At 37.6% G+C, this 14,756-nt stretch overlaps 1 protein-coding gene across 1 annotated transcript in view; it reads left to right on the plus strand.

Moving 5' to 3' along the window:
* The window catches only part of LOC103924545 (receptor-type tyrosine-protein phosphatase mu-like), a 323,454-nt gene that overhangs the window by 191,197 nt on the left and 117,501 nt on the right, over positions 1–14,756 (plus strand). The window contains exons 11-13 of the mRNA XM_009333074.1: positions 1,707–1,980; positions 3,112–3,148; positions 8,391–8,465. Coding sequence (XP_009331349.1) covers positions 1,707–1,980; positions 3,112–3,148; positions 8,391–8,465 — 386 coding nt within the window. The remainder of the gene's footprint in view (positions 1–1,706; positions 1,981–3,111; positions 3,149–8,390; positions 8,466–14,756) is intronic.

Below are 14,756 nucleotides of genomic sequence, written 5' to 3' on the forward strand. Positions count from 1 at the left end.
TCATAGAATCATGAAGTCATAGAATGATTTGGGTTGGAAGGGACCTTTAAAGATCGTCTAGTCCAAACCCGCTGCCATGGGTAGGGACATTTTTCACTAGATCAGGTTGCTCAAAGCCCCATCCAACCTGACGTTGAACAGTTCCACTGATGGGGCATCATTCAAGCACACAGCATTATCTATACATGCAAAGGCAGCTCGAGTGTAGAAGCAGTATGTTAGTGTGGTTGTGCACTGAGTCAGTAAGGCTCCAGAGAGTGTGCAAGAGCTGGAGAGCTCTATGCCAGAGCTCAGAGCAGCTTGAGTCTAGCAGAGCCCCAACAGGTGCAGGAGCTCGCTGGCTATGAGCTGGCTTGGTGACTGCACAAAGTCATCTCTTTTATTTCTAAACCAGATTTGCCTTCAGAAGGGGAATAGCCATAGCTGTGCAGTGATATGACTAAGCCAATAAGCCCTGTTGGGTCCAGACTGAGACCTGCAGAGGCCTAGCCCAAGTGTCCCTGTACTTTGGGCAGAGTCTTCTGTAAACATAATCATCTACCTACAGATGGTGGAGTGGGAACAACATGTCAGAAGACTGTATGGCTATTTCATCTTCAAGAAACATACCCTACCCAGAGATTGCTGCTTTTTATGAATTATCAACTTGAAAGATCATAAATTGTTATTAGATGTAGATGATGTGCAAAAATGTGGACACATTGCCGCTTTAACATGTTACCTATACTGACTTGCTTACCGGGATACAAGATTCCAGGAGACAAATAATGATTAAGAATCACTGGTCCCCAGTGAAGCAATAAACTTGCAAGCCAGTCCTCTTTAGAGACATGGACTTCCCACTTCACAAATTTGAAAGCACTGACTCAGGCTTTTACAGCAACTGCAAGGGTATAATGATTACACTGTTTGCATATACAGCAGAAATCACAATTTCTTTGTTCCTGCTTGAATGTCCATAGCACCTTTACAGTGGAGAAGGATGGACTGTTCCCTGTAGGTCCCAGTACAGCAAAGAATGCAAGTGCAAACTGAATTGCTTTGCAGAATGCAGAAACACTTAAAAATATGGTTATCTCTAAGATATGGAAAAGTGCTTTGCTGAGTGAGAATAACTTCCATCAAAAAGTGTTTTATTCTTGCTCAGTAACAGTCAAAATGCCACCGAAATTTTAAAAGACTGTAATTTACTCTATGTGTGCTTTTATAAATAGTTATAATGTCAACAGTTAAGCAAATACTGTTCCCTGTCTCTTTGTAGTTTATTTCTTCATTTTTATCTTACTACTTATTTCATTTCATTTAGATGAGATAAACAGGTTAGAGAATGGAAGCTATAGCTTTATACTGACTTCCGTGGACAAAATAATACTTAATTCTACATTTGAGCACTAATCAAGCAAGATTTTTCTGTACAAGAGTTCGAACAAGAAAGTGTTCTGTGCATTTGCTATGTGAAAAGCTGTGATGTGTATGGCTAATTTTGTTTTTCCAAAACCAAATGAATTTGTTTGAAAACATGAATCTATTCCACAAATTTGTACACCTAAATACCAAAATGACACTTTCTTCACGTGTCCTTTGCTTTTAACAGTTCTTTTTTTCCATAAGTACTGGTATGCTATTATGGTTTCAGAATGAGTTGACTGCCGGAGTCTTAAAATAACCAGTGTGTTTCTTTTGTTCTTTCCTTTCTACACTCTTAGCGTCTATCAAATAGTTGTTGAAGAAGAACGCCCACGGAGGACCAAAAAGACAACCGAAATCCTGAAGTGCTACCCAGTGCCCATTCATTTCCAGAATGCCTCGCTTTTGAATTCCCAGTACTACTTTGCTGCAGAGTTCCCAGCCAATGGTTTACAAGCTGCTCAGCCTTTTACAATTGGTGATAACAAAACCTACAGTGGTTTCTGGAACACTCCCCTTCTTCCTCATAAGAGCTACAGCATCTATTTCCAAGCTGCTAGCAGAGCCAATGGGGTAAGTCTTATGACAGGTGTGGTTTTATACAGTATTTGTGTGTAAATAGATGATTGGCACCAACTAGCAAGATGCCCAATTTAGTTGCTAATGAGCAAATGAAGTAACCGTGAAATTTAACACACCGAGTTTAAAAAATAACAGTTTTCCTAACACAATATTGCTTAATGATTAAAGGTTACAGGAGAGAGGAGGGGAAAACACATTTTGTCAATAGTGAGTAAGCAAAGTAGTGTGTTACCATTCTGTCTTATTATCTAAAAGCTGTACAATGAGTGTGTTTGGCTTTTTTTCTTTTTTTTTTGTTTTTCTTTTCTTGCTTTGAAGAGGAGAGTGTTGTGATTTCTTTTGTTAACTTTAAGCCAAACTTGATTGTGGATTTTAGCACATCTGTCTTGGCCTGTCCAGTCCCATTACCTTAGTTTGTAATGTCTTGAACTCCCATTTTCTCATTTGGTTGCCCTGACTGAATTAGAAACCACTTTTTTCCTCCCTTTCTGCAAACAGTAAAAGAAAAATAAGTAGATGGAACTGAAATGAAAAGTGTGTAAAAAGGTCTTTGCAGATCATGTTTCATCAGACTAATTCTTCCTGGAATTGTTTTTCATTTCCTGGACAGACCTACCCAGAGCCCTTCAATTCTTGATAAGCTTTGGCTGTCTGTGCTGACAGCCTGGAAATGTTTTCTGCTAGAAACCATAATGGTCCCTCTTTCACAGTGCACTGACAGTGCAGAAATGTGAAACACCATTGATTATTTTTTCTTTCTAAAATTGTCTAGCATGATGCCTCAAACTATACTATCTGTAAGAAAAAGAAAAATCTCCCAAGGTCATTATGTTGCCAAAGTAAAAAAGCTGAACACTTGCCTGTTCTCTTGTGAATATCTTTCACATCTTTTCTACTTTTAGAGGAATCTTAAGTGAAATGTTTATGTACCATACCCAAGCAGTGTTTGTCCATATTATGAAAGCACATTGGAGTTGCTTAATAAGCAGTTAAATATGTGACGAGGCACATTAAATGAACACTTCTCTGACATTTTATCAGTACTTTTAAGAATAGAATCATGGATGACTTTCTTTGCTTAGAAACACAAGATGTGACCTTTTTCCTTTTTATTTGACACAGGAAACCAAAATTGACTGCGTCAGGGTAGCCACAAAAGGTATGTTCATATTATGTCATATAGTCTGTATTTCAGCTTGCTGACCTTTCCTTCACGTGGTCTTTGCAAACTTCCAGAAGTGTTTATATTGCTAAAAGGCATCACTAAACTTATTACAGAATTTTAAATTATTCATTTGCATCTCTAGCTGAGATTTAGGAAGTTTGTTTGTTTGTTTGTTTTTAATAATAAACATATTACTCATTTTTAGTTGTCTACTTGCACACAGGATTTATACAATATATTCTGTGGGTTTTTATATGATCTCACAATAAATATTTTGGACTTTTCTATATATAGTAGAGTTGTAAAATTACAGTTGCATAGTGCATACTAGCTGCTTATACATCCGTAGTGAAAAATTACCCCTTACTTGTAAGCAATTATCTTATCTTAATTGCTTTATAAAAGAAAAGTGGAGAAATCGTGTTCTTCATTTTCATGGTACAGATCAGCTATATTTATTGGACTGTCAGCACATGATACTACAATTTGTGAGACAAGTTTGTATAATTGAGACAGTGCTAGCTATAGGTTTGATCCCCAAACAGGGCAAGATAAACATGCTGCTGATATATTTTACTTTGGAGGCTAGGATTTGTCTGTGATTATCTTTGTAGTCTCAGCTTTTTAGTACCTCTAGCTGGTGGCAACTTCAAAGCCTGAAAAAGAAGTGATGGGATAGTATGATTATTTGGAGATTGTAATAGAGGAAAAGGAAAGAAAGTACTGCTGTGAGTAGGAACAGGTAATGCCACCTTGCGGTTTGGGCCCCCGGTAAGAGTATGAAACAAAAACTACTTCATCCCTATACCACTGTTCCTTGTGGGAGATCGTGCATGTCTCAGTGACTATCCCTAACGTAACTGATTCCACCATGATTTCCTTTACATGTAGACTTCACAATTCCACCACCACCACTAAATCTAAATAGGATGGATGAGAATCTCATTACTTAAAAGTAACAGAAATGTTAGCATACAGTTGCCTGTGTTGAAAGGCTGGATCCTCCCTAATATGACAAATACATTTTTTATGGCTCTTTGAACTGGTTCCTGTTTTTTTTTCCCAAACCAAAGGAAGTAGTTTTAATTCTAATTTACTAGCTGACTGCTTACTAGACCATAGAAAACTTTCAAATATCTAAACTACAACCCAATAAAAAAATCGATGAGAGATTAATTCCATATTCAAGTGGAAACCTGTGGTGTTGTTTTCCAGTAGCTTCAGTGATACCAGGAGTGGAATATATTGCCTCAGAAATCATAATAGGTGGTTAGAGAATCGATTTTAAATTATTTGAAGATTTGTATTCCTAATCGCTAATGGATGTTCAACTATTTCAATTACTTGACTGACTGAAAAATCTTACTCTCTCATTTGAGAAGCAAGAGTAACTTTATGGATTGGAATAGCTCCCATAGCAACAAACTACTTTGAGCTAACCCATTCGGCAATGGAGATGTGAGAAATGCAGCTTTTATTTTAAACAAATCTCCATACATGTCTGTTTTGAAATCATGTTTCAGAATTCTTCGTAATACCTTTGTGAAGCCTGTAAAATAATGTGAGGGGTTGTTGTGAGGACTTTGAAACCGGAGGTGTCCTCAGTGGCATTTATAGTCCCTAGTGCAAATCTTTCTTGGGGGGCTTCTGTAAAGCACTGATTTCCATGCTTATAAACTGAATATCTGTATTATATTTTTAAACTATATTAATTTTTAAAAATAAAATGGAGAGCAAGAGATATTTTAATATTATATTAATCATACCTGTCTCTACAGATTTTTTCCCTTTAGATCTAACAGAGATACTTGAAAGAAAAACAGACTTCTGTGCCCTCTTTGGACTTCCCACATATGGACTAGAAAAAAATAGCACAAATGCTTAATGTCTGTAGGTCAGAAGTCACCACACCTGCCGCGGGGCAAGACAGAAAATTGTCCTCTCCCATTCACTTCCCCTTCTGTCCACACACCCCCAAACAGCTTAGTACAACATTCACATTGCCTGTACCCCAGGAAACAAAGGCTGCTCTGAGTGCTGTGCCTGATCTCTTACAGACACACACGATTTTCCACTGAGTTTTGTGACTAAAGTATAGCTACTAGACAGTAAGCTACTTAAGCGCTCTCATGTGTTCGTTGTGTCCATCTATTTATTACAGTGCTTCTTACAAATAAAGTTGCGAACTCTCTCCAGTACAACATCTAGTTTTGGTATACTAATATCATTTCTGAAATGTTTGTATTCTGGGCTTCTGTTATCTTTAAAAGTTCAAGTTTGGTGGGTTTTAAAGCTAAAAGGAAGTGCTTTAGGCCATTCATGTATAAAACTGGTACAATCTTCTTTTAAATTAAGGTCTGATCCTGAAAATACTTATAGCCTTGTGTAGGCCATTGGGAGTTAGTAGACGTACTCTAGAATTTAACACGTATGTGGGGAAACCATATGCTTCTAGGCCCTAATCAAGTCAGTTATGTACCTGATTTTGAGCACAAAGAATAATCTCACTGACTACGTTGCAACTATTCTGCCTTAAAGTAGACATGTAAGTATTTTACTGGGTAAAGGCCTGTGCCGTAAAGTATACCCTGTAAAACAAACATGGCAGTGCAGCCGACTGTCCGCTTGTTTCTTGATTCCCTGACTGCAGTTAACTTCTGCAATTGCATTCCCATGGAATTTGAGGATTGCACCAACTGCATTGGCAGCCCCTCCTGGGATCCCGGTCACCCAAGGCAACCTCCAAGCTGCTCCACTGAGCCAGCTGAGCTTGGCCAAGCCACCTCATTGTCTGTATTAAGGGCGTGTGGTTAGCCTGTTTGAAGTCTGCCCTCAGGACCAATATGGGAGTTCAGAACCTGACATGAGCATAGCTATATCATTTGCTAGCTGTATTTCCTTTAATTATCCCAACTCCAGATAATCTAAAAGTTGTTGGTGCCCTTGAGACCTTCTTAAGATCATTGAGATTCTGTTTTATCACTGCGTTTTGCAGTGTTCATTCCATGGCCCACTGTATGCTTTTGTATTTTTTGTTAAAATAAATGAGTAAGTGTAATATAAAGATACAGAGCTTTCTTGCCCCAGATCCAGCAGAACTCCTGAGTAGGTACTTCAATTTTCACTCCAGTTGATGTCAACAGGGATAATGCATGTGCTTACTGTCAAGCATGTGATCAACTGGCATACACTAGACTCTGTTGCTGGATCAGAGCCAACGTGCACTGGATAGCCTATTACCATATTGACAGGCTTCTTATTAGAAAAGTAAACCCTAACTCTAGAAAAGTACAGCCTAACTCTAGTAGGTCAAATGCATGTGTAGGGTCTGTAGCTGGATAATACCTTCTCATTACATCAAGTCTATTTTAAACAACCTCGATTTGTAACATTTTAAAAAATGCTCTTGTTTTATGACCATTACATTTTTACAAATGAAACCTCTGTTAAATGTGTTCTTTTAGAGATCATATAAAAATCCTGATTGCAATGACTGTAAGTGTAATTTAGGATCAGAGTATTGGGTTTTGTTGAGCTGAAAGTTCTCCTCCTGCTTCTGCTGAAGTCAAGGGGAACCTTTGCCACTGACGTTGCTAGGAGAAGGATCAGACAGCATATTCTTGTGATGCGGAGTCTTCTGTTCTTTGTTGTCCCTAGAGAAAGGCTTCTAGGACCTCTGTGACTATTTGGTGTATATACAAATGTGGAGACTGCAGGGTTTCCACTCCCATTATTTTTGACAACATAATTAAACAAACAAACAAACAAAAATCAGGAAGAGATTTTTGTACCAGTGGTAATAAAGGGTGTCGTATTTTGCTTGAAATACGGCTTTCATATACCTACTCTTTCTTCAAGCTAAATGACTGTAAAATCTCAGCAGACGAAGTTGAAAACATTCCAGAACTCCTCCAAGTTTATTGCTATCAACTTTGTGGTGTTTTGTGATTTATATTAAGACTATATTTCCTGATATGTCTTACAACACTGTCTGGATAGAAACATCTAGGTTATCTCCTAGGATTCCAGTTCTCAAGAGGGAGACATTATTGTTCTAATTTTGCAATATTGGAAGGCTTTCATTAATTATGAGAGTGAAAAGGATATTATAATATTTTAAATCCAATAGCAACAGTACTCTAGCAGCTACTATCAACACTGCGTTTCACTGTTGCAGAGGGATATTTCAAAATATTATGCAGCAGCAGTTTTGAGTTTAATTGTCTGCAGATGGTAGATGATCTATTTTCCTCACTCGTTGCCACATTTCTAATAGCACCCAGGCTGTTCTATGTAAATGAGTGATCTTTCATATAATTTTGTCCTTAATTTTCCAATATTTTTTCTTTGCATCATTTTCCAGCTGCATCATGTTGGATCTGACCTTTTAATTTTTTTTATATTCCTTAATATATATGTATCATAGTGTGCTTAACCATTTAGAGGCAATCATAGAACTGCTGGCAAACAAAGAAATATGAGATTTTATTAATGTGAGCCAAGGTAATAGTTATCTATACCAGTCAGTGATTGTTACAGCTCCACCAGAAGAGTCTGAATACTTCAGGCACACAAACGATTCAGGTTTTTCGGCTTTTTCTTGTCTTAGTGGAAAAACATGAACTTGAATCTCAGACCTCAAACAGTTACATACATACCTAATTAAAAGCATGCCAACTCTCAGTGGTCATTCTCTGTATGCTGAAAGTTAAGTATATGGGTAGTGTGTGCATTTTCAGAACAAAGACCCAAGTGGGTACAAGAAAAATGAGTCTTAGCTAGCTCAAAAATATATTTTACATGAAAATTATCTTAAAAAAGAATTACAGGAAAAATGTACTATGTTGAAATAGGAAAACAAAAAGTGAAACTAGTTCAAATTACCTGGAGAAGTTAATACTAGCGTAATCTGCATCAGCAGTTAACTTTCACTTAGAAAGCCCAGTGCTGTGACTAGCAGAGCCAGAGAGTCTCCAGTTTCCTCACGTGCATTATATGTAAATAATGTGCTTTGAGTCCTCTTCCTGAATGGAAGTCACATACAAAAGTTTATTAATTTGCAGAATAACCAAACTAACAACTGAAGATGAAAAGGAACTTGTGGGAGTTTTTTGGTTTTTATTTGTAGGAAGTTCAGACAATAAACTATTGACCAAGATTCTTCTTGCTGGCCTAGCTTCAGTCTGGCTTTTTTTTCCCTCATGCATGCTGACCTGGAAATCTTCCTTTGCCTTAGCTGCGATAATCGTGACTCAGCTTACAACACCATACATTCGCATCGCCCCTGCTGCAGGCGACGACCAACTAACAGGTCAGATGTTCAAGTATAGACAAGTCATCATGCCCATTTTGTCTCATTTTCTTTGGCTCCTTTTCCCTGATGGTTTCTTCACTCTCTGCTCATAAATAGTTTTCTATGTTAAAAGTTTCTTTTTGTTTATAATTTTTTCTTCAGCTCCATTGAATTAAATTGTGTGCTTGGCACCAAAACTTACACACGCATCCGTGTACGTACAACTCCGCTGCATGTGCCCATTGTGTGTGTGATCTGTGGAATGTTCCTTCAAGCCTGATGTTGTGAAGAGATCTAGTCTTGCTCCATCTGTAAATTAAATAACAGTTTGAATATAGATATATATCTGTGTACCTGTTTATTTTTTTCTGTGTTATTAGATCAACACACTAGAATCTCTAAATAATTTAGGCTCAAGAGTTGCATGTGTAAGTTAGGACAAAGATCTTGTATTAATGGATTTTTTTTTTTTTACTGCAGAATGTTTGGAAGATGGTATTTTCTGGCAACATTTCAATATGCAAAAAATTAAAATAAAGAAATAAAATTGATTCCTTTTTATATATGTCATACATGAGTTCTAGGATTAAAACAAAATAACCTAGTATGTGACTTATGCGAATGAACAAGACTGTAAGGTTTTTAAATCTAACTGTCAAAGTAAACTCAGTACGCAAGTGAGACAATTATTAGACTGTGTGTGGCTTGAAGGCCAGTTCAGAATGTACCAGAAAATCTTTATGAACTTGGGGAAATGATTCATTTTATCAGAAAATAAGCTTATGCATAAAGCTTTTAAGTGATTTGGAAACCTTTTTATTTTCAAACAGAAGCAAAGAGCATTAAAAAGTGAGTTTGATGGAGTATGTAACAGGGGAAGTTAGACCTAGTCCATCAGCATTTAGGATATGATAAAATCATTGCCTTTTTCAAGAATACTGGCATAGTTACTTGGGAAGCATGTAAATGTTGCTACCGGGGTGTCTAAGGGACGAGGAGGAGTTCAGATGCTTAGCATCTGGATACTGCTATAGTCAATAAGAGACAGTTAAATGATTCAGCTTAAGATAAGAGGATTAGCGACATGTCTGCTATAGCTTCTAATTCTGGGGTATGTGTTATAATAACAAAGCTGGGTGATCCATGATGCCCAAGTTGCCATGTCAATCAAGACAAAATTGTTGCATGTATATTTGTGTTATGTAGTAACATATGAACTAATCAGAATAACGTGTTTAGATGATGCCAGTAAGTACTAGCTTGTTCTTGTTAGTGCTGTTTGTCAGAAGCTCTGTCCACATACATTTTTATAGTTCAATTATTTTTTGCCTGAGAATACAAATAAAGCTTTGAAGAGACAAAGAACATCTCTTCCATATCCTTGAACTTCAACAACTTTTGATTTCTTCAGGATTCAAATAAGCTTACATATTCTCCATATGGAGAATTAAATGTTTTTCGTCTCTTATTTTGTTTTTTATTTGTTTTAATGCAAAACTGGGTAGCTACAGGAAACACTGGAGATATGCCTGTTCCACAAGAGAGAGATGGCTATAGTAGTTAACAATGAGAGAACAAAGATATAGCTAGCATAGGACAGCCAGCAAAGTATTTATTTGGTTGCTTTGTCACTGGTGGCTCATAACACTGGCACTCTGTGGTTGTCTGTCAGATCTGTGACTTTTATTTCCTTTTTTTTTTTTTTTTAAATCTCTTCTACCAGAAACAAATTTTAATAGTGAAAAAGAAAGTATCAAATGATACCTGCAAACAGCATTTATGGCTATCTGTGAAATGTATTAAAAAGCCTCTGAAATCCCCTCATCATTTTCGCAACCCCTTCTCATGCTTGAAAGACTGTGTGATCAAAAGGAACGAAGCATCTTCTTCCTCCTCAGTTGCCACAACTGCAATAGGGAGTGAAAAAACCTCACCCAGCCCACGTGGTTGGTCCCATGACAGCAACAGGAATTCATGTTTTTCTACAGAGACATGCTGTGTAGGGGTCCCTTAGGGAGGCTTTTCAACTTCAGGGCAGTACAGCAATAACGGTATCTGCAGTACCCATGAGGAACCCAAAGATTTTCTTAAAGGAGATTTACAGGAGCTGGACTGGACACGAGGAAGCAGGGAATGATGCACATTCTCCCCACACTTTTCTCCTACAAATTCCCAGACTGTGGAAAGGATCTACATGTAAAAGGACTTCTTTATGTGGAAATCATAGGACTGTTGCTAACTGTAGTTACCACAAGCCCTACAGCTGTAACTGTTAAATGTAACTTAGCATTTTCTATTCGGTGCCTTTTCCTCACTTCTTTGCTCAGCACCAAAGTAATTACATTTGAAATCAAGAAATTACTTTTGTCTTTTAGCATTTGAGGAGACACATAACCGGCAGTGGGGAGGTCAGGGTTGCGATTTTCTATTTTTCAGGTGGGAAGTGGATGCTTCTTGCATAATGAAAATTTAAAATCTTGGCTGCATTCCTGAATATTGTTACCAGTTTTGAAAGGTCTTCCTCTTCAGAAAGATCATGATAATACAGCTCAGCTTTCAAGCCAACTCTACTTGCACTCATTTCCTCCACCCTCGTCATCAACTCATCCTGGCCCTTACTGGTGCAGTTTATAAACAATGCATTATTAGTTCCTTTTTGTCCTTCCTTTCTCCTTCTTTTTCATATAAAAATGACTTCCATTTACAGGATTGCCTGCTGTTTGCCCTAAATATCTTGACAGCCACTCCTTGCTTCAGTACTCCTTTGCAGCCTGTAGCAAAAGGAACTTTTTCTTGCAGTTGCGCTTAAATACCTACAATGTGGTTGTCCTTAAGTTACAGCATAACATAACATGCTGTAAAGGCAACTGTGTGATTTTGATTCTTACAAGCCAAAATAGGTAAATTAGTGTTGTTAGTATTAGTGAATACATTATTATCACTGGTTCAATAACTTGGTAACTAAGGAATTCAAATCTGGGGGAGAGTGTTTAACTTTCAGTGTTAACCTTACAAAAAGTAACTAACTTGAAATCCACGCAGTTGACCCTATTCTCCAACAGATAGGGAGAATATCTAACTATCTAACATCTGTCAGCCAGGAGAAAAGACCATGTATACATGAAGCATAATAGTCCTCATGATACCGTCTACATGTTTTCATAAACAAATACGGTTTAACAGTACAGTTGAGATCATGTAGAAGGTTAACAAAAAACTTATCACATACATAAGTGACTGTATGATCTTAACTTTAAAGTAGAATAACAAATCCATGTTTCTGAGAAAGCCTGAAAGCATTTGCAGTTTGCTTCACTACTTTGTAAGAGACACTTCATGTAATAGGTTTAAATTGGCCATATTTGGTATTCACGTGGCCCTCATCTATTTTGTTCTGTCTGCATTCTGATAAAATAGCATGCTTGGAATTACGATTAGGGTGTTCATTCTTTCAGGCGTTTTCTTAATTGTTGAAATATGTCTGAGCTACTTATATTTAAATTAAAGTATTTCCATTTGTGATTTAGTGGAGCAGCCACTACTTTACTGGATATTATTAAGACTGATTTCCATAGAGCGCCCTTTTTACTACCCATTGTTAATTACACATGCAGCTGGAAGGGAGAGTTCTGTATTGTACACTCTTCAGAGATTAAATTCTTGGTACAAATCAGATACAACAAGATATGTCAGAAGTTTGGGAGAATAACTGATACTTGAGAATTGGGAAGAATTTTTAGAAAAAGATAGTGGCAATCTTAAAGCTTAAAGGATTTCTACTCTGCATACCTTAAGGTCTAGATGAGCAGCATATTTTAGAACCATGTTAAAAGCACTCATAAAATAATCCCAATTGGTTTCTTCTCCCTTATGAAGTTAGCAGCATAATAAAATATACAGATTTCTTCAGATGCGTATTCAATACATAGCAAGATTTATTGCTGTAGTCTGGGTCAGATTCTGTTCTCAGCCATTCCACTGTAAAAGTGAAAAAAATCAACTGAAATCATTGATTGATTAAATCACAAAGTCATTGAATTTCTTTTATGTCAAAGGATTTACTCCAGATTTATACTGCATTACTGAAAACATAGTTTGTTTATTAACACAAAAACCAACAGCATGAATTTGAGAAGGAATGTTTTCCTATTTATCTAGTTTGTTGTCCTTTACAATGCATGTGAAGTATAGCAACACGGGCTGGACAGATATTCACATTCATTTTTCTCCATCCTGAACCACGTAACATTGATTTAGATGTATGCTGACATGTTGAAACTTGACGTGCTGTTTTGGGTAATGGAGAACCCATGATTTCCTAGTTGAGGCTATAGTGCTGTCTGTAATAACAAACCTATGTGCAGATATGTCTGTCTGCAGGTTGAATACACCGTTTTAGGAGTTTCTTCTTCTCTTGATACTTCTGAACAGCATTTACATCAGCGGGAGTTGTGGATAGTTATCCAGGGGAGAGCGAGCACCTATGTGGCATAATGTCAAAGCCGTATTACGATGCTGTTGCAAGGCCAAGTGACAAGGAAAGCAGAGTAAGAATGGATCTGACTCTCCAAAGTGAAATTCTAAGCCTGTTTTTACATGATGGCCTCAGCGATTGTTCAAGGATTCTGGTCCTCTTGCTCAGCTGGGCAGAATGCAAAGCAAGAGGAAGTCTTCCTACTTTCTGCAGCACTGGCTGAATGCATTTCAATGGGCTGGAGTGTCACCTGTGATTTATTGGCCATTTTTGTTCTTTTATGTGTTATATTTGTCATTTTCACAGTGACAGTTTCATCTATAAAACAGTATAGTTACAAGAAAATGTTAAGAGGGTACAGGAGTGCCATGGGAGCTACTGTTTCCTTTTCTCCTTTTTTTTTTTCCTAGTACATTACAGAGTCAAATGTCAGGTTTTCTGTTTTTAAGACAGTGCAGCCAAAGCATCTAGGATTTTAAACATAAGTACATTTTCCATAGAGCACCTGAAGATGAGCCGAAGTTAAACAATTAGACAGAGGGCCTAAAAATAATGCTGATAACAATTCACAAATGCTGAAATAACCCATAATACAAATACAAGCCCTGTCGAGCTGTAGACAATAGAGAACCTGAGCTGATTGGAAGTCAGTTACCAATGTGATTCTATTAGTGATATTAAGTACTCCAGTTCATCTTTTACTGTAATAAGAATTTGTACAACATTTTCTGAAAATGAGTTAGCAGCCTTAGTTTTGAATGTGTTCAAGTCATTATGGAAAAGCCAGAGGCTCTGATCAGGGGTTCAGGACCTCCTCCCGTTCAGCTCCTCTTACTCTGAACAGGTTGGGCTGGGGACAGTGGGACCTTTGTAACTCTCTTGCATAAACAGGAGAGTAGGAAGGATGAACTACAGGAGTCATACCAGCAGTTCTGCTCTGGCCATTCATGCTTGTGGTTGGCCAAGGAGGTATGGGTTCATCAGCTACCCTGGCACTGCATCACTAGAGCCAGTGGTGTTACAGACCTGGGACAGGAACAGCTGGAGAAGATCCCATGTCCTAGGAGAAAATATCAATCTTTCCCCACCATTTAGGAAGGACAAGTAGCCTAATTAGGTATGTTTTGCACTGTAGAAACTGTTTGTCTTTTATTCACAGGAGTTAAAAATTTGGTAGCCACAGAGTTAATAGTCGTTGCAGGAGCTGTGTTACATCCCTCAAGTACACAACTGATTTGGAAATTTGAGTGTTCCAGTCCATAGCTGAGAGAAGAGTATGATTCCAAGTGTCAGTGTCAAATATCTCCTTCATCAAGAGAGTGAGACAAAATTTAACTTAAGCCACTAAAGATGAATCTGTTCAGTTCATCCTAGCTTGAAAAATAATCTATTTGCTCAGTAACGTGTAATCTTAATATGAGGATATCTGTGAGGCTGTATGAGGTTGGACTGGGGGGGAGGGCACTTTCCTTAATCTCATTACAGAGAATGGAAACATAAAACCCAGTCATGAAAATAACAATATGAATGAACTGACCAGGATAAATTCTTTATGAACTGAAGGAATCTCTGCCATCTGTGTAGTACCAATCAGTATCACATCTAATCCAGAATACTTCAACATCAGCAATCTACAGAGAAGCAGAAAATATAAAACAAAGCAAAAATACCAGTAGGTAATTTTTAGAGCATGGTTGTATGTCATATTCTGTGTTATTTGTATGAGATTCCACAAGGCCAAGTGCCGGGTCCTGCACTTCGGCCACAACAACCCCATGCAGCGCTACAGGCTTGGGCAAGAGTGGCTGGAAATGATTCTATGATTCTATGATTCT

Source organism: Pygoscelis adeliae, unplaced genomic scaffold, assembly GCF_000699105.1.
Source record: "Pygoscelis adeliae isolate BGI_AS28 unplaced genomic scaffold, ASM69910v1 Scaffold38, whole genome shotgun sequence".
Lineage (NCBI taxonomy): Eukaryota > Metazoa > Chordata > Aves > Sphenisciformes > Spheniscidae > Pygoscelis > Pygoscelis adeliae.